Source organism: Pleurodeles waltl, chromosome 7 (assembly GCF_031143425.1).
Source record: "Pleurodeles waltl isolate 20211129_DDA chromosome 7, aPleWal1.hap1.20221129, whole genome shotgun sequence".
NCBI lineage: Eukaryota > Metazoa > Chordata > Amphibia > Caudata > Salamandridae > Pleurodeles > Pleurodeles waltl.
Genome location: NC_090446.1, coordinates 1,446,503,913 through 1,446,526,952, shown reverse-complemented (window position 1 = coordinate 1,446,526,952; position 23,040 = coordinate 1,446,503,913). Strand labels below are relative to the sequence as shown.

General features: G+C 46.2%; 1 protein-coding gene across 1 annotated transcript in view; it reads right to left on the bottom strand.

Annotated features, from left to right (window-relative positions):
• Positions 1–335: 335 nt before the first annotated feature.
• Positions 336–23,040, bottom strand: part of LOC138246462 (alpha-tectorin-like) — a 270,914-nt gene continuing 248,209 nt past the window's right edge. Inside the window, exons 16-17 of the mRNA XM_069201099.1 lie at positions 22,823–22,922; positions 336–2,545 (exon numbers count right to left, since the gene is read on the bottom strand). Coding sequence (XP_069057200.1) covers positions 2,460–2,545; positions 22,823–22,922 — 186 coding nt within the window. The 3' untranslated portion in view covers positions 336–2,459. The remainder of the gene's footprint in view (positions 2,546–22,822; positions 22,923–23,040) is intronic.

Here is a 23,040-nt window from a genome sequence, read left to right as displayed (position 1 = left end):
CTGAAGTGTGCAAGCACAGGAAGAAAGAAACTCAGCGGCATGTCTGTAGCTATGGCGCTGCTCTGCTCTCCCGCTTTCGCTCAGCACTGCGTTGCGTGAAACGTTAGTAAATGTGCCCCCAGCATGCAGCAGCGTCTTCTTCATGAGCATTCTAAACTCTATACCAAGTAAGTGGAAAAGTGGGAGAAACTTTGAGGCGGGGTTGCAGTTATAAAATTAGAAACCACCTTTCAATGTAACTGCAAAAGCCAGCACATGCTGTATCACCCATTTTGTTAATGTACGCATGCGTATTGTTTCTTAGGGAATGAAACCTCATCAGTTATTAAAAATGCTTAAAAGGTATTTACAGCCAGAGCTCTTTAATGAAATTTGGTGGAAAATCTCCAAAACAAATAAGAGATGTACAGCAAAAAAGCCATTTCTTTAAACGAATGTGACACATCTGGGCACAAACAAGCCATTTTAAAAAGGCCTTTTCCCCACAAGAAAAACAGAAAGTAACTTTTTCTCATACTTGTCGTTCGAGCACCTGAAACCATCCTACCACCACCCTATGCCCACTTACTGCACACAAGCACGTGCCCTCTGCTGTACATAACCACTTGCCACCTCTTACACATCCCCTGTGCCTTCGAATGCACAAACCCTTGCATCCCGCATTACCCATAATGCAGTAGTCCTTTGATGTACAACGCTTCCTGCTCGCCTGATGTACAGCCCTCAATGCTCACCTGATACATGTATCATCCAGGGCTCCCCTCACACACTCCACACAGTGCTCTCTTGAGGCACATTACTTATTTTTCTCCTTAAGCACATCACTTTTCTCTTCGGTAAGGCACTGTACTATGTGCTCCACCTCCACTACGGGGCATACTTTTGTGCTTCCGTCGTGAATCATCCCCTGCATCCCGTTTGTCCATCATCTTAAGCTCCCATGCCGCACATCATCCTGCGCTCCCCTGAGGAACATAACCGTGCAATGCTTATTCCACATCACCCTGCGCATTCCTGCAGAGAATTAAGTGTGATACTGGTTTACATGCATGGAGTATTTACGTCTAATGTGTTTGCATGGGTGCCTATCAGGCTGGTAGTCTGTGTGCTTGTGTGGCTGCATGGCTGTTTGTGCATGGGTGCCTATCGGGCTGGTAGTCTGTGTGCTTGTGTGGCTGCTTCGCTGTTTGTGCATGGATGCCTATTGGTCTGGTAGTCTGTGTGCACAAGTGGCTGCACGGCTGTCTGTGCATGGATGCCTATTTGTTTGGTAGTCTGTGTCCTTGTGTGGCTGCATGGCTGTTTGCCCACGGGTGCCCAGCTGTCTGGTAGTCTGTGTGCACGAGTGGCTGCATGGCTGTCTGTGCATGGGTGCCTATAGGTCTGGTAGTCTGTGTGCTTGTGTGGCTGAATGGCTGTTTGTGCATGGGTGCCTAGCGGGCTGGTAGTCTGTGTGCTTGTGTGGCTGCATGGCTGTTTGCCCATGGGTGCCTATCGGTCTGGTAGTCTGTGTGCACGAGTGGCTGCATGGCTGTCTGTGCATGAGTGCCTATCAGGCTGGTAGTCTGTGTGCTTGTGTGGCTGCATGGCTGTTTGCCCATGGGTGCCTATCGGTCTGGTAGTCTGTGTGCACGAGTGGCTGCATGGCTGTCTGTGCATGGGTGCCTATCGGTCTGGTAGTCTGTGTGCTTGTGTGGCTGAATGGCTGTTTGTGCATGGGTGCCTATCGGGCTGGTAGTCTGTGTGCTTGTGTGGCTGCATGGCTGTTTGCCCATGGGTGCCTATCGGTCTGGTAGTCTGTGTGCACGAGTGGCTGCATGGCTGTCTGTGCATGGGTGCCTATCAGGCTGGTAGTCTGTGTGCTTGTGTGGCTGCATGGCTGTTTGCCCATGGGTGCCTATCGGTCTGGTAGTCTGTGTGCACGAGTGGCTGCATGGCTGTCTGTGCATGGGCGCCTATTTGTTTGGTACTCTGTGACCACGAGTGGCTGCATGGCTGTCTGTGCATGGGTGCCTATAGGTCTGGTAGTCTGTGTGCTTTTGTGGCTGCATGGCTGTTTGTGCATGGGTGCCTATCGGTCTGGTAGTTTGTGTGGCTGCATGGCTGTTTGTGCATGGGTGCCTATCGGTCTGGTAGTATGTGTGCTTGTGAAAGTCCCAGCCTATTAAAGGTTCAGGTATCCGTATCAATGGAGCCCAAAAAGTGGCAGATGACAAAGTGGTTTGTGCTTCTTCCACTCCTTCTCGTTAACAATTTTTCAAACAAAAAGGTGGTTTCAGCATCTCCAAAACACCTTTTCATTCTGTAAACAGGCCGCATATTCTGATGGATTTGGCCTGCAGGGTTTCAATTGGCTGTTTCTTCAGTGATGTTTTCCAAAGTTGTCATTGGCTCAGTCTGTTCGTGATGCTGCAGCACCACCAAGTGTTGAGGTTTTGCAATCGCTAGGGACGGCTGTGTTATCCGAGTAGCGCAAACACACACTGAAGCAGAAGAGAGAAACTCAGGCTGCGCCACATGGTTGATCCTTGTGCTTGAACGCCAGCTGTGAAAAGACAAACACAAAATCTGAATAATTCAGGTGACAGAAGTTATTCAGCAAACTGTGCAGTAGCGGGTTAGAATTAGTAATACACAGGTGATGTATTGGTCCCCCAAAGCAAGGACATCCAGTGCTCAGTTTTTAAACAGAGAGAGATAATCGTCTCTTGCAGAATACTTTGACTTAATACTGCGTGTAGAACAAGGGTGTGTGGCTTTTTATAGGCTGCGCTGCTCTATCTAGGCCTCTACAGATATCAGCATGTGCAACAGCCATCAAAGCAAGAAGGACAAACAATCGTCACATTTCTCGCTTTGTTTCCCTCCCTGCGTCATGCCCTCCTTGTTACGTCCTCAGGCATCCCATACGGGCAACACCTGCAGCACGTGCTGCACCATTTTGAGGCAGGGCTACAGGCAGGCTCGGACAAAGTGGTGCAGAGACTTTTTTTTTCTTTCAAAGGGCCAGATTTACAAAGCGCAAGTGCTTTTTAGTGCTAAATTAGCATCATATTTGTTTACGCTAATGTGGCGTTAAGGAGGCCATTCTCCTTCGGCATATTTCCTTTGCGCCTCCTTGCCCCCAGATTACACCTGCGACAGGCATAATGTATGCAACGGGGGCTTTCCCTGCAGGGAGGCCCGTAAAAATGGCGCAGTAAAATTTACAAGATTTCACTGCGCCATTTTTAATGTCATTTTAAATGCCTACTTATAGCAGGCGTTAAAATGACGTGCCCATTACTTTCAATGGGCCTCCCTTTACTTTGCAGGATTAGTGCCACAATTTATGGCGCTAATCCTGCTAAGTACCACAATAGCGTCATAAATGTTGACGCAATTGTCCTAACGTGTACCATGGTGTGCCATATTGTAAATATGGCACACACATGTTGTTGTTAGGGTGTTTACAAGGAGGCGCAAAAAAGTGGCGCATTACAGCTGATGCGCCACTTTCTTGTAAATCTGGCCCAGAGTGTCTTTGCTGCTCTCCCTGTTCAGGGAAATAATGGGGCTTATTGACAAGCCCATTGTGCCACTGGTGCGCCACTTTTTGTGATGCACTGGTGGCGCATATTGCAGGCCCATAACTACAAGGCTAGGCAAAGCCACTTTGCATAGCTTTTCATGGCCCCATAGATATGGTGTAAGGCAACACAGCACAAGTCGCTGCGTTGCCTTACGCTGCATCAGGGAGGCGTTCCTTGTGAATTGCAGCGGGTGTTCCAATGCACAAGGAACACCCATGGGTTTTGACGCATTCCCAGATTTACAAGAATCTGTAAACCTGGTAATGCGTCAAGGTCTTACGCCTTTCCCAGGGGAGCCAATACGAGGAGATACATCTTTATTTCTCCTTGTTTTCTCCTCTTTCTATGTGTGCTACATTCTGAAGTACATATAGAAAGAGGGAAATGCCTCTCAGGATTGTTTTATGCAGGGAGGTGTCCCTTCCTGCACAGAAACAATCCTGTCTGCGATGCAGTGTGAGGGTGCCTGTGTTGGTGCTAGGCAGCCCACTGTGAGCCAGAACAGGGAGAAAGGACAAAAATACGCTGTTTCCTGCATATATGGCACATTTCTACCTTTTCCCTGGGGAGCAGGTCAGCGCCGCAAGGTTACTTGCTGCCCTGCCCTGAGCCACTTGGCTTCTAAATAAACCCCAATGGTCTTTTTAGCATGCCATATTTTCTCCCAAGGAGTGTTAATGTTAGACCATTAGCAGTGAGATGTTCATATTTACATTTGAAAAGGAATCTCGCCCCCCTCACTCACTGGGTTGTTTAACCCTCGAGAGAAAAGCAGAAAGTCAGGAATACATTTTTATTCTGCCTTTCACAAGTCTGTCAAGCACAATATGACGTATAAATCAGCCACTCCTTACTTTTCAGCCAACTTTGTAGCGGGGCTTGTATTTTTGCTTTAACACTTTCTTTATGGGTTCAGAACCCCAGAATGCAAAATACTGTTGGCTAAAATGCTAGACCTGGGTGAAAGTGCTGTACACAAGCATCTTGTCAGATATGTTTTAAAATGTTACAAAATCATTAAGTCCATTTTAAAATCTGTTTGCTTCACACATGAAGCAAAAGTAAACTATGCTAAAAAATGATGTGAAGGTTTACTCTTTCGTTAACATCATGCATTAAAATAAGAATTGAAATTGCAAATCGTTTTATCTTTTGTGTAGTGGAAAGTTTTATACTGAGCGTCACAACACAACAAATGTACCGCATGGACAGTAGCGGCGCAGCTTTCCCTAACACAAAGAATAAGTAAAGGGTAAGTGGCAATAGCAGGGACAACCTCACACAATTACCTTACACACACACACACGACAGCAAAGGTATCTAACACACTATAGAGGGAATGAGAGGAGCTAAAGGTCTGTTGTACACCATCTGTAATCACACATAAGCATCCTAGAAGCACAACACACCTGGATGGTGAAACATACCACACAGCATGGTGTGGTTACATCCGTGGGTTCCTCACCTAGCACTGTAAACATCTAAGAGTTCTTCAGTTCACTAGTCAACATTTATGGTCCCATGTTGAATCCTTCTCATAGGTTCAGGGACTGGGAAAAGGCAGCATAATATGAAAACCAGTTGTGGCGTAAAATATACATTAACCAGTCGCATCAAATTACAGACATACAGGAAAATGACCAGCAGCTGATATGAAGCGGAGAGGACTGCAATTGATTCAAGATGTAATTTGGAGCTGGCTCTGCATGTCTAATGCAGCTGCAGACAACGATGTGCATTGGTTCAGTTCATTTGCTAATTCAGCTGATGTGTGGCCTACAGCTGAGGGGGGACACAGAATACAAGACCATACTGCAATGATGGGATGAACGTAACCAAATATTTAGGCTAATATAATCAAACCTAAAAGTAGCTCAAACAATTGTGCACTCTCTTTAACAGTACACCAATCCCCTTCCCTCCTAAGACTTAAGTACTTGTTCTTTTGCAGTTCACAAAACCCATCTTTGTGCAAAAATGTTCCTGTTTCATCTAATAATATATTTGTCATTTTGGTGCAATTTTCCCCTTCCTTCAAATATGAATTTTTCATACCTTGAAACAAAGGCCCAGATTTAAGATGGCCTAGGGTCTCCTTGCGGCACATTAGCGTAATTTTTTATGATGCTAGTGTGGCCCAACGAGGCCAATTTCGCCACGCCATATTTACAAAGTGGCGCAATGCATGCATTGCGCCACTTTGTAACCCTTTGCGGCAGGCATAATGTATGCTAGGTGGGGCGTCCCCCGTTAGGGGGACTGTAAATACAGTATGGCACAGTAGTGATGTCATCTATGTTGCTGGAACTATACTCCTCCCTGCAACAAAACATGAAGGGTACATTGTCCATAGATTCCATGTCTTTATGTTGCAACTTCCATGGGTTTTGACGTAAAACTTCTCTGCCCAAAAGGCATATTTATTTTCTGGGTAGATAAGATAGTACTTTCCCTAAACTCACTCTAGACCCTTATTCCATCACTAACTGCTGGAGCCACGAAAAGGAAGTCTAAATACAATGCCAAAACCACATGAATGCCATTTACCACCGACATGACGACCATTGTGGTTTCAGATCACACTGCAGCACAGAGACAACTAAATAAAGCCCTTCTGACCTCAAATGGAGAATTTCACTGCCTTCGGTTATTGCTGGACTGCTCAGCTGGCTTTGAACAGTCAAATATCACACCCTCATCAACTGCTTGAACTCTAAAATGGTAATTGCTATAAAATGGCAACATCAATCACTAGTTCTACTCCTACCAACGCAATTGGCACCAGTTTGGGCACAGGCACCTCTAGGTCCCAAGAGATCCCTATCACCTATAGAGTCCCCTAAACTTTCAGCTTGTCTTCTGTAATCTTCAGCATCTACCTGGAGCTAATTGGGGTTGTCCTCATCGGTGATAGTATCACAATTCACCAAAGTTCTGATGGTTCACAACACTTCCTGAAAGTCTCCTCCTTTTCAGGCATCCGGTACCTCAAACACTGCATGTACCTAATCCAGACCTTAAAAGTCAGCACCTACTTCAAGCCCAAACACTACCTCAAGCTCAATCCTACCTTAAACAGAATTCCTGTTATTTGCAAAGAACAGCAAGCAACAACTATTCCTTGACTCAGTGAACTCTGAAAGATTCAAACCCTTCTTTCACCCAGTGCCATGTCATTTGGAATCAGTGTGGACAAAAACCTTATCTTCAGAGAACACATAGCCAAGAAAACAAAGACAGCCTTGTATAATTTGTCACTACAAAATAAAATCAAACAGTGCCTGCCAGAAAGCGACTTCAAAACTGCTGTTGTAGCCTTCATACAATCACATCTGGATGTGGAAATGCCCTGCTCTATGGCCTCTCAGCTCCCACATTTGCCCCTTTTAAGGGCATTCTAAAAACCACAGCAGGTCTAGTCCAGGGCCTAAAGAAATATGACGAATACCCCCATTTACTAAGAAATCCCGACCAGCACATTCACCTATCTGTCTGACAGGTTTACCATCCCTAGTGGCTCTCGGCTCCCCGGCCACCATGACACCATCAGACTGGAAGCAAAGAATTGTAAAAAAAAGAATGAATTTAGGAAAAAGATGAAGACACACCTCTTTAAAGGATGCTACAACATAATACAGTAATACTTCTGCCAGAACCCAGCTACCTCCTCAGTTGGTTGTCGACGTGTATCTTTGCCTTTGACCCTTTATACTAGTAATAGTACATTTTATTGTATAAAAAATGTTCCTTAACAATATTTTTTATAAATGCAGCTTTAAGCTATTTTTTCTTAAACCCGAAAATGCAGGACATATAAAGACCAGATGTTCATTCGAATTATCCCTGTGCCCAGAAATTGTACAATTTTGGAGAGCTGTACATTCCTGCTACCATCAAATTGAAAAAATTGAATACAAAACAAACTGAAGCGCAGGTACGTTTATTTGCAAGCAGGCCCAAGAAAGGACGACAGACAGATGTGTTGGGCACTATAAGAGTCCACGGAGTATTCCACGTGTTTATAGGACTAAATGACCAAAGATCCATTAATTTACTGCTGGACCTCAGGCTCTGCTTCATTAGGCCTTTCCGTATGAGACAGGGAATAGATAGCATCTCACCGAGGGGAAGTAGGGGCCAGATGTAGCAAACCATTTGCGACTCGCAAACGGCGAAAATCGCCGTTTGCGAGTCGCAAACGTGGGTTTGCCATGCAGAAATGCATATTGTGAGTCGTTACCGACTCGCAATATGCATTTCCGACTCGCAAATAGGAAGGGGTGTTCCCTTCCTATTTGCGAGTCGCAGTGGGATGCTATACCATTTCCGCGGTCGCAAATGGCATCGCAGTTACCATCCACTTCAAGTGGATGGTAACCCACTCGCAAATTGGAAGGAGTCCCCATGGGACCCCTTCCAGTTTGTGACTGGACCCAAAAATATTTTTTCACGGCAGGGAGTGGTCCAAGGGACCACTCCCTGCCCTGAAAAAATACCGAAACAAAAGGTTTCGGTTTTTTTTTTAAGTGCAGCTCGTTTTCCTGTAAGGAAAACGGGCTACACTTAAAAAAAAAAAACTGCTTTATTTAAAAGCAGGTCACGAACATGGAGGTCTGCTGACGTCAGCAGGCCTCCATGTTAGCGAGTGCCTATACTCGCTATGGGGCCGCAATTTGCGACCCACCTCATGAATATTCATGAGGTGGGTCATTGCGACCCCATAGCGAGTCGCAGTCGGTGTCTGAGACACCGTACTGCATAGCAATTTGCGACTTGCAAATTGCGAGTCGCAGGGACTCGCAATTTGCAAGTCGCAAATTGCCGTTTTGCTACATCTGGCCCTTGGTTATTAATTGTGACGAGCTCCTCGACCTGCCTGCCTTTTACTGAAATTCTTTGAATTGCTTCTAATATTGGATATTTCATTACACATCAACCTTTTAATTGAATTTTCTTTTGCCAAGGCACAGTTACAGACAAAATTAATCAGAGCACCTACATGAACAGCACATCAGCTCTGCCTTTTCACTAGGCTCAAACTATTTAAATACATATATTTATACATACATATATGGCAATATTCCAGAGAATGCAAGAAGGAATGCTCATGAAGCATTCAGTCTTTCATACCTCTGCAGCTGGCTCTCAAGCCCTTACAGCATGGTGGAAGCAAATCACTTTCTGTCTCGATGTATCTGTACATGTCTCAAAGGATGAGTTCGTAATCAAGAACCAGTTAGTAATAGTTCACATTTCTAGTCATTTCCTTGATCACCTCTATCGCTCGCTGATGTCCTTGTGCACCATATCACTCTAACTGTTAGCCAAGGTGCTTAATATATATTCATGTTTCCCTGACTCAAGCTTTTTAGCTATATGAACGAAGATGACATTTCACAGTCTCCATATGGGAAGGCTGCTATATTCTGAAACACAACATTAGATGAAAGGAGGACTCAAAACGCATCCTTGAGGATGGAATTGACTCTGGGTCCTTTACTCAGGAAGATGAGGGTCTCCAGTGGAAACAGAAGGATGACATAGCATTGTATCTTGTACTCCCAGTGACTTGCCTCCATGTTTCACGTGAATGCCCACTGCTGGACCAGGTTAGCAGCAGATAAGCGGAGGATTCTGGCTGTTCACATTAGGCTTTGGGGACATTGCAGAGAAGATTGAACTAGATACCATTCTCTTTTATCCGGTGGAGTGCTTTGAAGAAAGACTTGATGGTGTTTCAGTTAGGTGGTTTAAGACAAATACAGGCTGCCTGGTTTTGCGTGACAGTAAGTGTTTCGACCATGATGGTGATATTGGATAAATATTGAGAATACATGAAAGATACTCTTGTTTGTCCCACCCAGTGGTCAGTTTAGAGCAAATGTGTGGAGTAGGGAGAGATGAAGAACTAGAATGGCATCCCTTGTACCAATGCATTGACTTCTGGAATGAGGTTCACAGTTCTGAGTCAAATATCCCTAGGGAGTGGTGGAAGGGGATGTCCAGAGACCTGGAGACCAGTCTAACTATAGTGAGATTGGCTCAGTTTCTCCTAATATGATTATGTCAGACTTGGTTCCATTAATGGAGCGGAAGCACTCCTTCATGCATTGGAGGAGGATGTGGTTGAAGGCAGAGGTAATGTTAGTAGTGTTTTTGTGTTGTCGGTCTGGAAATACATTTGGGTATCATCTGCTAACATTTGGGAAGTTTATTTGATATCAATATCATCAGGCCAATGAGTGCGGATATTTGAAACACAGGACATATGTTGGAATTTAAAAGACCACCCTTCTGCCCAGCTTGAAGGAACATCATCTCCACTTAAAGGAACTGCAACAGGAAATTCTCCATGTCCTCTTCAAAGGAACTATATAAAATGTCCCCAAACCCCAGAGAAGCAAGGGATCTTATTCCAGATGTGTCTTGATAAGAAAGAAAACAGGACAACAGTGACCAGTTCTGGACGATAGGCATCAGTGGAAGCAGTCTTTCTGGATGGTTGCGCTTCAGGAAGTCCTCCTGCGGATCCTTGGATGAAACCACTTGACATTCCTGGACCTTCAAGACACATATTTCTACATTTCTATTGCCTGAAAGCACAAGACACAAGAAGTGCTTGTGCATTTCAATGGAAGGGCACGCTCCCATTTTACCTCATATCAGCATCTCATATGCTCATCAAGTGCCTAGAGCCAGTAGCTGCCTTCCACAGATGACAGTGCCTCTCAGACAACTGGCTTGTCAAGACTATCGAAGGAAGAAGAAAAAGGCTTTTACAGCCCCATTCATCAGTCTGTTTCAGAGTTTGGGTCTCATTCTAAACCAAGAACCTTTTTCTTTGGAGCTGCACACAAAGATTCAGGCATGTTTATAATGCCCTAGCGCCACCTTGCTCCACATTAACGCCATTATTGTTGATGTTAATGTGGCCCAACGAGGCCGCATTTAAAGAGTGGCGCAATGCCTGCATTGCGCCACTCTATAACCCTTTGCGCTACATTATGCCTGCACCAGGCATAATCTATACAAAGGAGGCGTTCCCCTGTTAGGGGAGCCGGAAAAATGGTGCAAGGAAATGTATGAGATTTCCTTGCACCATGTATTGCGCCACTTTTAACGCCTGCTCAAGAGCAGGAATTAAAATGGGGCTTCCATTCTTTAGAATGGGCCCCTATGTACTCTGCAGGAGTAGCACCAACATTTTGGCACTACTCCTACAGAGTACATCAATAATGTCAAGAAAAATGACGCTATTGCCCCCTACCCTGCGCCATGGTGCACCGTATTTTAAATACGGCGCACACGTGGTGGCGGTAGGGGGGTGCTAAGGGGTGCAGGGAAAGTGGCACTGCACTCGGTGCAGTGGGACTTTCCATAAATCTGCCCCTCAGTCTTTGAGAGACATACTTCATACACAGTTTGGAAAGGCATTTCCATCACCAGAAAGAGTGCTAACGCTTCTACTAGACAAATAATTACAATCAGACATTACAAGTCTCTACTGGGCCTAAGGACATTCCGTATAGGCCTCATTTCCTTTTGCAGGCTTCAAATGAGATCCGTCCAGCAAGAACTGGAAGTCCACTGGAAACAAGTTGATGGTTCATGGGAAGACAGTCTGAGCCACAAGACGAATGAAATAACCACTATTGTGGTACTGAATCCGTGCAAACCTGAAGTCAGATCTCTCTTTTCAGCCTTCATCAGACAGAGGAGTACTAACAACAGATTTGTTCATGGATGACTGGGAATCTCACCCTCAGGAGCTGTCGACCAGTGGCCTCTGGTCAGATGCAAACAAGATGCTTCACATAAACTTAATAGAGGTTTGAGCCATAAGACTGCACCTACAGTTATTTTCACCAAGGCTAGCATATCAAGTAGTCCTCACCAGGGCAAACAATGCTACATGTATATTTCAAATACGCAAGGGGGAACGTGGGCCTGGACTCTCTCATAGGAGACTCAACTTTGATGAGGCTGGACAAAGTCAAAATTGACAGGGAACACCTTCTTGGATGTCAAAACGACCAGGCAGATGCTCTCAGTTGACAACTTTCAGACAGCCATGAATGGTAACTCCACCAGGACATGGACAACTCCATCTTCTGACAAAGGTGGCAGCACATGATCGATCCGTTCACCACCCAGAGCAACAAGAAATGCCAGTGCTTCACCAGCATGTTTTGGCGACCAATGACCATGGGCAATGCCCTTTCGATCAGATGGTCCTACATCTTTGCATACAGCTTTCCTATGTTTCCCATGATCCCAAAGGGTTTCAAGGAAGGCTAAGATATATCGCTGCCCTCTGATCCTCATTGCTCGGCATGGCCATGCCAGTACTAATACAGTGAAATACAGCGACTATCTGCACATCCGGCAGTACCACTGAAACCTCACTCACACCACCCCAGTTTGGATCCAGCCTTATGGAAATCAGTCTTGACCCTGTTGGGGCTGGGAACAATCCAGACCGAACTGCCAGGCCAGGTCCTCCCGGTAACAAGCATCCTGGGACTGGTTTCAGGGTATCAACCCTCATCATCCAGGCTAGCTTGAATCCAGTGGCACAGTGAGCAAGGGACCCACATTTGGCTGGGTCCAAACTGGTGCGGCATGGTGAGCAAAACAACAATGGATTACACCCAGATCTGTGACTGGGTTTGAAAAGTTCCATCACTCTGTCCATCATCCTTTTTTGTTGCTAAAGTCATCCTTAGTGGCCAGGGTATGACAAAGCTGTAGGTAATGACAGGTTTCAGTGGGTGCCAACTGGTAGTCACTCTGCAACTCCTGAACGGGGTCAATATCTCCTTGGGACCAAACATTCCCAACCCAGTCCTATAAGGTCCCATTTATGGAACCCTGGTAGTTGTTGCAGCGTGCCCAGTATTTCAGAGTCCCATAGTGGTGTTACCCGTGTGATCCTATTTTTCCATCTTTGGGCCTTCGTTGCCACATGCCAAAGCCTCAATTCTATCTCTGTGGGGTCTGGTATGTTGGTTCGTCTAGCTCCTCCATGAAGGTCCCTAACATAACCCCCTGGCTGAAATACTAATCTATCCATATGAAAGGCAGACTCAGTTGGGGGGAGAAAGACCCAACAATTAACAGTGGTCAGTTGTGCTGTCCAGTAGTACTTCTGCACATCCAGCAATGCCAGACATCCACCATACCAGCTCCACATTAGCTTAGAGAGCGATATCCCCAGAGCAACGTTCGGATCACTCCTTGTATAGCTTTGAAATAGGATTTGTGTATGGTAGAGAAAACGTAGAGGGGCCATCATTTTAAATAGCGTGGCCCTCCCCAGAAGCGATAATGGTAGGGTCCTCAAGTGATGCTCTTATCTCTTCAGCCTCTCTACCAGCGGTGTTACATTTTTATGGAAGAATAGGTTGGGGTCTGGGGTTACGTAGATCCCCAAGTAGCAAAACACTCTGATGGCAATTGTGAATTGTGGCTGTATAATCATGCGGCAACCATGGTATCGGTCCCTGGAGTGGGCATATGAAGAATTAAGGCCAATTAATGGGATAGTCTGAGTATTGGCCGAAGATTGTAATAATCTGCTTCAGTCTGCCTAGTGTTTTTTCCAGGTCAGTTAGGTATAGCAGAAAATCTTCTGCTCATAAAGAAATGTTAGCTTCCCATTGCTCGTCCCAGCAGAGGCCTTGGACAAGAGGGTCCTGACGGATCTATGCCCCCAATGGTTCTAATGCCAGGGCGAAAATGAGGGGTGATAGGGGCAGACCTGTCTGGTACCCCTTTGGAGGTGGGACTCTCAGGCCACACCACCATTAACTTTGACCCATGCCGTTGGGCGTGAGTATAGGAGCTGTACTCAATTCGTAAATTGTGGGCCAAAACCCAATTTGATAAGCACCTCAAAGAGGTAAATCCACTCTATTGTGTTAAACGTCATTCTGGGATCCAAGGATATTACCAAGACTTATTCTTGGAGCATGGGAGCTTTGCCTCATATACCATGTAGATGCCATGTTTGCATCGGAGATTTAGGGTTGTGCTTTGCTAGGGCATGAAACCCAATTGGTCTGGGTGAACAAATGCTGCGATTACATTAACCAGGCGCATATTCAACACTTTGGCCAGGATCATCACCTTGGCGCTCAACAGTGATAGCGGCCTATAGGAGGCGCACTGCTCAGGGGGTTTCCCTTCCTTATGGATGACCACAACAGCTGTAAGCATCTGATCCTGTGGGAGTGACCCCCATTGTTTACTTTCCTTGAACATTGCCAGCATATGATCGCCAGTGTGGAGGCCATCAATTAATAGAGTTCGACTGGTGCTCCGTTAAGGCCTAATGCATTACCGGGACTGATCTCTCGTATCACCCTCACTAGTTCCTTCTCAGTAATCTGCACTTTAGGAGTTCTCGATTGGAGTCTGAAAGACTCAGCATACAGATATCAGCAAGAAACTCACATGCCTAATCAGTAGTTGTAGCTACTTCCGGGGAGCTTATGTGAGCTTAGTCTGAGGCAAATGTGTCTGCAATGTGCTGACACTCTCCTACCAGCACCCCTTCTTGAGTCTTCACTTTTAACACCAGTTTCCCAGTTTGTTCCCTTTTATCCAGCCATGCCAGGAGATTGCCTGCTTTGTTTCCCACGAATGGGCTGTCCTATCGACATTTATCGCCACATCTCTATATTCTCTCTGCTGCAAGGCTAGGGAATGTTTGGCCTCTTGGTTCTCTGATGTTGTAGGGCTCCGCTCCAGGGCTTGAATCTCTTGTTTTTGACCCTCTTATCTTTTTGGTGTCCTCAGATAAGAAAGATGGCCTGACCCCTAAGGACAGTATTGTAGGCCCCCCAGATGGTCTTAGAAGATTCAATGGATAAGGCCTTATCATTAAAATATTTCTCTGTCCTTTCTTTCAGACCCTCACTGATGTGGGGTAGCCTGAGAAACCAGGGATTGATTGTCATGGTGCCCCTCCCAGAGTCCCGACCTTTTTCAAGCACTGTCCATTTGGGGGAGTGATCTGTTATAACCTGCACCAGATGGCGCACTTCTGAAGAGCAATGGACCTGCTGGGTTAGAGTGACTGGATAATCTATACGGAAGAGGCTGCTGGGTGCCCCGGAGTGAAAAGTGTATTGTGTTTCCCTGGGGTTGTGTGCCTGCCATATGTATGTCAGACCAAGTGTTATCAAAAAGTTTGAAAGCGGCGGGTAGGTGATTCTGTCACTCTGGGGGGCAACCTGCTACATTCATCATTGAGTACCAGTTTAAAATCTCCTTACATCAGTTGGGTACCATCCGTAATTGAAACAGCAGCAAGGTACTTAGGGCTCAGAGCTTGATGTCATGGAGCCGTGGCAGGATATGAATTGAGCAAAGATTTAATGTCGATCCCTCCAAACTGTCTGACAGGGCCACATATCGTCCCTGTGAGGCTGGCCATACATGGTGAATGATCAGTGGGAGTGATCGTTTTATTAAAATCCTCACCCCTCTGGCTCCTATACAATGCCCTGCATGGGCCACCATTTTATAACCCACCTGTCCAGAGCCGATCATTATTTCCCATCATCTGGGTCTCCTGTAAGAGTACAGCATCTGGCGCCTGCCGCTTAATGTATTGCAATATGATGCCCCATTTAATTTTAGCTTCCAGTCCGTTCACATTCCAGGACATGATTTTCGCTGCGTCCATTACTGTTGTGGCAGTGGTGTTTGTGTTCAGGTGATGTGGTCCCCAGGCCCATGTGACACTGCCCCCCAGCCCAGGTTCAAGGACATGTCAGTGGAGATGTATACATGACCCCAGAATAACTCCTCCCTCCCTGCTTCCTGGCATGGCAGACTTTGAACTGCCCACCCCCAACACTGCAGAGTGCCTGTTGACCTAATACAAAACTCAAACAATAGGGGTCAGTGGCAGTACCGCATGTTCCCCCTCACCCTCTTCCCCCCGTTTCTTACTGTATGCCGCTGTTGGACATGGCCCTTCTTAGGGGATTTCCCTGAAATATTTTGCTTTTTCCTCCCAGTCCTTTGCCGGCTCTCCTTGCGTGGCCTTAGGACTCTGGGCACTTTCCCACTGTACTGCAGTGAAAAGTGTGCGTGCCCTGCCTACACATGCTAGAAGGGGTGGTTATGTGGTTATGTGCTTGGTTCAGGTGCTGTACCCCGGAGTGCCCTATAAAAAGCTACATCACATAGCCTGTGAAGCATGTATCAGGCCTGCCAATGCAGGCCTGTGGAGGTGCAGTTGCAGTTGCACTTGGACTGGGACTACTAACTTCGTAGCCAATCCTGAGAGGATCCTCCGCTACCACTAGAGAACCCCCTGAAGGGCAGGGTAGGTGGTACACAGAAGGAATGGGAAAGTACACATGTGTGTCCTTTGCCCGGTAGGGAAGAACCCCAAAGTGGGTTCCTTACCTAGGAGGGTGAGCTCTTTCCATCGGCTTTTGTTGATTCCCTACCCAGTGGCCTTAGGGCACTGGACCCTTTCCCACTGTCAATACAGTGTGTAAGTGGGTGCACCTTTCTACATATATGGGGAAGTGACGCTGGCCACTGTGTGCATGCATACCCACTAGAGTGCCAAACATGTGCTGAGCCTGTCATAGTAGGCCTGTGTGAGCACTTGCTCCTATGGTGTGTTTAAATATGTATCCAGTCTGTCATAGCAGACTTGAGTGTGCGCAAGAGCACCTATGGTGATTTAAACCTGTATCCTGCCAGTCGTACCAGATCTCTGCAGGTGCACCTATGGTGCTTTAAAACATGTATCCTGAATGTCTTAGCAGGCTTGTGTGCGCACTTACACCTATGGTGCTTTTAACCATGTGTCCACCCTGCTAATTCAGGCCTGTATGTGTGCAAGGGCACTTATGCCCAGAGGGTGAAGAATACCCATGTGTGTTTTAACTGCAAAGGAGTGCTGCTCTGCCCATAGCTTAACATGGGGGAAGTGTTACAATTACTCCTACCTGCAACAGTGAATTGTAGCAGAGCAGCCTCATATCGTTAACTATCATTGGATTCATCCTCACAAACCCCTTTCTCTGTTAAAGGAGATTTTGTCAATAATCATGGAGAAATGCCACTTCTATTTCTCTGCCCTAAAACACTTTGTGTGCCTTTTAATTCGACTCAAGTCACACTGGAGGAGCACATATGTGCATTCCCCAGTGACAGCTTTAAAACAGGGGCACACAACTGGAACGAAGACCTCTGCCATTTGTGGGCCTGGCTGTATAGTTGGGAGGAAGAGGTTATGAAACTTGGCCTCTCGGAGCCAGATCATGACCCCACTAAAGCTTAAGATATGCATTCCACAGCCCCATGGTAGACAGGACTGAAATTTAGGGGAGACTACTGTGACTCAAAGGGTAACCCTCTGAACCTCCTCCAACTTCAAAGGCACAAATCAGTAAAATTACTGGTGCCACACTGCGGCAAAGTAGAGATACACTGTGGGAATGTGGGATGGAGACCCTGCATCTTGTGGTGAACACTTCCAGAAGATTCTGCAGTGCTCAAGGAGTAATTACTGCCGTAGGAAGGGACCGCACAATCTTCTTACATTGTGGCTGGCCTGAGCAAACTGGTTACTGCCGTGTGGCACTCTTGTGGTGGTCTCAGGTACATCAAAGACCTCCCGCTAGGGACCTACACTTCCTACCTCTGTCATCTGGAGAGCTGTGCCCTCCTAAGTACCTACATCATCTGCTGGACGTCCCCTGGTAGAAGTGGTGTGAGCGTAGAACTAAGTTTTGCACCTGGAGACTGGATTTGCCTGGTGCGGAGCCTTCAAAGTATTGACCACATTCAAGGAGTGTGGCCCTCCGTCATGGGGCAACGACGCGCATAAGCGTCTTGTTGGAACTGAGCAGATTCACTAGTCACGGGTCCCGTGGGGCCCGCTTTTGCCAAGCATGCCGCATTTCTCTTGTGCGACACCCGACGGCATGCTCCTTGTGTGCAGTGTCCAATTCACTGGTTGTGACTGTCGGAGGTGGGGGCGCACCTGGTGCAGTGTTGCATTCTACCTTGTGTGGCACTGCTGAACTTGTGTCTCTGAGTGTGTGACTGGATTTGTCTGGTGTAGCTCAATTCATCACGCACCAGATATTGTGCCTCATTCCAGGGCGGTACAGAAATGGAACTCTTCGTGTGTGTCCAGATTTGTCTGGTGCGACTCAAGTCATCGTGCACCAGCCTTTGTGCCTCATTCAGGGAGGTGTTGCATTGATAACTCTTTGTGTGTGTCTTGATTTGTCTGGTGCGACTCAAGTCATAGCGCACCATACGTTGTCCCTCATTCCAGGGAGGTATGGCATTGATAATTCTTCGTGTGCAATTGGAACTGTCTGATGCGACTCAAGTTATCCTGCACCAGACATTGTTCCTCATTCCAGGGAGGTACACCAGAATCAAACAGGGGAGGTAGAAGTATCAGGTAACCACTCAGATTCCCAACCAACAATATTTTAATATCAACAGGAGCGTAACCACTTGTCCCAGTATTCACCAAGGAGTCCCTCTAGTTTCTTTTGGGAGACCATCACCAGCTATTTTCTACCACAAGTATATTATTACTCCAGTGTACTCATATGTGATAGCATCATCATGGGGTCTCCTCCTTCCCCTACCAAGGGGGTAGTTTCCACATAAGTCCAGGAAACTATTAAGGATCCGTGAACAAAAATACTAAAAAGTGCAGTGAAAATGAGAAAGTGATCTAAAAATGCCTCTATCACGCAGCTACAATCCAATTTTACAATGGCTGGGATAGGGTATGTTTAAAAACAAATCTAATGTGAAAGGAACAAATTATGGGGGTCATTCTGACCCCCGCGGGCGGCGGAAGCCGCCCGCCTGACGCGAACCGCCAGAAGACCGTACCGCGGTCAAAAGACCGCGGCGGTCATTCTGACTTTCCCACTGGGCTGGCGGGCGACCGCCAAAAGGCCGCCCGCCCGCCCAGCGGGAAAGCCCCAGCTACGAGGAAGCCGGCTCCGAATGGAGCTGGCGGAGTTGCTGGTGTGCGAGGGGTGCAGTTGCACCCGTCGCGATTTTCAGTGTCTGCCAAGCAGACACTGAAAATCATAATGGGGCCCTGTTAGGTGGCCCCTGAAGTGCCCATGCCAGTGGCATGGGCACTTCAGGGGCCCCCAGGGGCCCCACGACACCCGTTCCCGCCATCCTGTTTCTGGTGGTGAAAACCGCCAGAAACAGGATGGCGGGAAGTGGGTCGGAATCCCCATGGCGGCGCTGCTTGCAGCGCCGCCGTGGAGGATTCGCTGGGGCAGCGGGAAACCGGTGGGAAAGCGCTGGTTTCCCTTTTCTGACCGCGGCTTTACCGCCGCGGTCAGAATGGCCCCAGAAGCACCGCCAGCCTGTTGGCGGTGCTTCCGCGGTCGTTGGCCCTGGCGGTCCATGACCACCAGGGTCAGAATGACCCCCTATGTGTCCTTCACATATATCAGGTCAGGGTGACATGTTTCAGCCCACTGTTGCCCAAAAGGGGCATAGGCTTTCTTCAGGACCAATGAATCTACAGATCCCAAAGTGGCCAGCACTTCGATGGGAGACAGCCAAATAATTCTTAAGCCCAGTTCCATAGATAGTTAATATTTCTTTATTTATTATTTTTTACTCCTGTTTACTTTTTTCAAGGTTCCAACAATAGAGAAGAAATAATAAGATAAGGATCAGTTGTAGGGGATTTCTGAAGAAAAGGTTGGTTGATTATATGTGAGGATGAGAGCTACTAGCTCAATTTGGATAAAAGCATACACTAGAGGAAAGTAGACCCCCCCATTTTTCCTAAGTTTCCTAAAAAACAGTTCTATAATTCATCAGGGCCTTGAGGTTGTTCCCTTTTTTTAAAATATATGTATTATGCAGAAACGTAGAGGGTCATTACGACCCTGGTAGTCTTTAGATTGCATGGTGGCTGTAGGTCGGACCGCCAGCGCTGCCAGTTTTCCTCCACAGGAGGAACTAGTGGTGCTGGCGGTCCTAATCTTCCAGGGCAGCACTGCATGCAGCGCTGCCCTGGGGATTACGAGTCCTTCTCCGCTGGCAGTTACATGGTGTTAGCACCCCCATGTAACTGCTGGCGGAGATGGGGTACAGGGGGCCCCAAGGGGTCCCATGCACTTGGCATGGGTAGTGCAGGGGCTTTCCTGGCCAGCCCCATCGCGACGTTCACTCTCTGCTTTGCTGGTGCACTCTACGTGCTACAGCATTGCCGCCGGCTCTATTATGAGCCGGCATCAATGTCGTAGGCCGTTTCCGTCCGCTGAAACTCTTAATGTGGCCTGCGGGAAGGCTGCCGCACGGTGGAAACCGTCCGCCAAAGTTGTAATGACACCCCCAGTATTTATGGAAGGATTTCATTGCTTTCTCGTGCAGCAGCTAAATCGAACTGTCTGTTCCACAGCTGTGAGCAATCATAGGCTTATTAAGATAGCTTAAGAAGAAAAGGAACAGGCCACATTTTGTAACTACCTATTCATACAAGCTGTTCGTGAGTGAATCCAGGGGTGTTACCCCAAGTAAGTGGAGGGGCACATAACACTAGAGGCATTTAATAATGTTTCGAAGACATGACCTCTGTGAGATAAGAATGAGGGGTGAGCCGTAAATCATGGTTTGTTTTCTATTCAGAGCATGTTTTAATAGTTGTTAGAATGCAGAGGCACTCAACTGTGTTGAATGCCTTCTCTCTGTTTTATATAATTACTGATTTTTGGAAGTTAAGTTTAGAGTTTTAGGAGATAAAATAAACATATTTTAGTGCGTGAACGAGGCAACTTTGAAAATAGAGGAGAGAGTCCCAACTTCATGAGTGGGTTTGGCCTGCTTGTTGAAATGACACAGAGGCATTTTACCACATATTAATGCTTGGACACATTCAAAGCCAAACTTTGGTGTTTTTAAACAGCAGCATTTGACTGCGTTGTGGTTGTTTAAACAAGGAACCCTTCAGGAATAGAATGGGCAGGGTGCTTTAGCACAAGGAAAGATTTATAACATCTTTATAAGTCAATGTGACAATTTAGGCCATTATATCTAAGTGAGTACGGAATAACCAACAGACCCCCCATTTGTTGACCGTTTTTTGACTGTCTTTTTCTGTTGCCTGCTTCTAGTATGGGCATCTGATGCAAGGAAAGTTTCCCCATTGTGATAATGCCCGTCTATTTGAAATTATTTTATGGAAATCTGATTAATAGAGGAAGGTTTAGGCAAAGGTTATGATAAGTACAAGCAGATTAATGATATTCACATCTGCTTGCCTTTATAGTGATGTAAAACAGCAAGATGGGACTCTGTAAAAAACAGGAGTAGGTGATTCTCTGAATAAAGTAGGTGAAATGGGAGATAATTGTGTGTGTCGAATAAATAAAGGAGGTCATCTTTGAATTCGGGTGGGCGGACTGCCATACATAAATAGAGATTCATTTTATCCTTTTTATCTTTGTTTTTATTTTTATTTTTATGTTCATTTTCTTTTGGACTATGTAAATACATTTTGAATATGTGGTATATGTTAGTTGATCTAGGGTGGTGCACAAAGTAAGGTATGAGTTAACACCTTCGAATTAGAAAAAGGTGTGAAAGTAGTTATATCAAAGAAATTCTATTAATTAACAATATGATTTCTATATATATGTCTTCACCATAGCAGCAGTTGGGCACCACAAGTATGGAGCTTGGGAAGTCATCGCCTTAGATTGAGAAGTCCAGGAAGGTAAAACCCATATCTGGGCACTTTGGGATCTGTAGATTCTTTGGTCAGGAAGAAAGCCTATGACCCTTTTGGGCAAGAGTAGGCTGAAACATGTTGACATACCTGATATATGTGAAGGACACATAATTTGTTCCTTTCACATTCTGGGCCTGATTACAACTTTGACAGAGGGGATTAATCCGTCCCAAATGTGACAGATAGCCCGCCCACCATATTACGAGTTCCATAGGATATAATGGACTTGTAATACGGCGGGCGGGATATCTGTCACATTTGGGACGGATTAACCCCCTCCGCCAAAGTTGTTATCAGGCCCAATATTTCTTTTTAAACATACCCTATCCCAGCCATAGTAGAGTTGGGTTGTAGCTGAGTGATAGAGCCATTTTAGATCACTTTCTCACTTTCACTGCATGTTTTAGTATTTTTGTTCCTGGATCCCTAATAGTTTCCTGGACTTATGTGGAAACAACCCCCTTGGTTAGGGGAAGGTGGAGACCCTGCAATGTTGCTATTAGCTATGAGTACACCAGAGTGATAATATACTTGTGGTTGAAAATAGCTGGTGAGTGTCTCCCAAAAAACTAGAGGGACTCCTTGGTGAATACTGGGACACATGGTTACACTCCTGTTTATATTAAAAGATCATTCCAGGGAGATATGGCATTGGTAACTCTTTGTGTGCGATTGGAATTGTCTGGTGCGACTCAAGTCATTGCGCACTAGACACCATGCCCCCTGCCAGGAAGGTGCGGATTTGGTAGCTCTTTGTATGCAACCGGGACTGTTCAGGGCGAATCAAGTCATCGAGCCCCAAACGTCAGGTCAAATATCGATGGAGCTGAGGAGACCAGATTTTGCTGCGGATAACAGGCGAAGAAGCAATACGGGGGTAGGAGCCGCTTCAGCAAGTGGCTTCTCTGGACTGGTGGTTGGCTACGCTCCTCCTTCGCACAATGCTTGAGAAGGTAAAACTTCAGTGGAGCTAACCTGGAACTGTATCTGACCCGCACTCCATCACGGTCGGCTTGAACTGTTGACTTTGACTTAGTCTAGGGCGACTAAATAGCTGCAGTTGGCGCTCTTTGTTTTTAGGCGCTATACTGCAAATTATTATTTTTTAATTCCTAACATCTGGTCTACTTATTGGATGTTTGTAGCCTGGATCTTGTTTTATTGATTAAATTGAGTTCTTTCGTATGCTGTTTTCAGTGTTTGAAGTGTTAGTTGCACAAATACTTTACACATTGCTTCTTCAGTTAAGCCTGACTCTTCTGTGCCAAGCTACCAGAGGGTGAGCACAGGTTAACCTAGGATGTGCTTGTGACTTACCGTGACTAGGATTGTGTTTCCTGGTTGGACAGGGTGCATACCTCTGCCAACCAGAAACCCATTTTCTAACAGACATTCACAACAGTGATTGGGCTCCTTTAAGGGTGCCTGTCACTAACCCTTGCACCCCCATATGTATACAGTGTAGCATTGTTAGAAATCTTACCTGGTACATTCCGTTCATCAAGACACTGTATTGGGCCAATCGTCATGGTTGGAGACTTTTCCTCCCTCTCAGTCACAGTAACTTGAGATCTACCGCATATCTGAGGGAGAAACATAGAAGAAGAACTTGACTTCTTTGCACTGTGAAAAAATTCCAGGAGACTTAAACTCCAATTTTCCCCTGTCCATTAGGCTAGTGAAAAATCAAGTACTGAACCA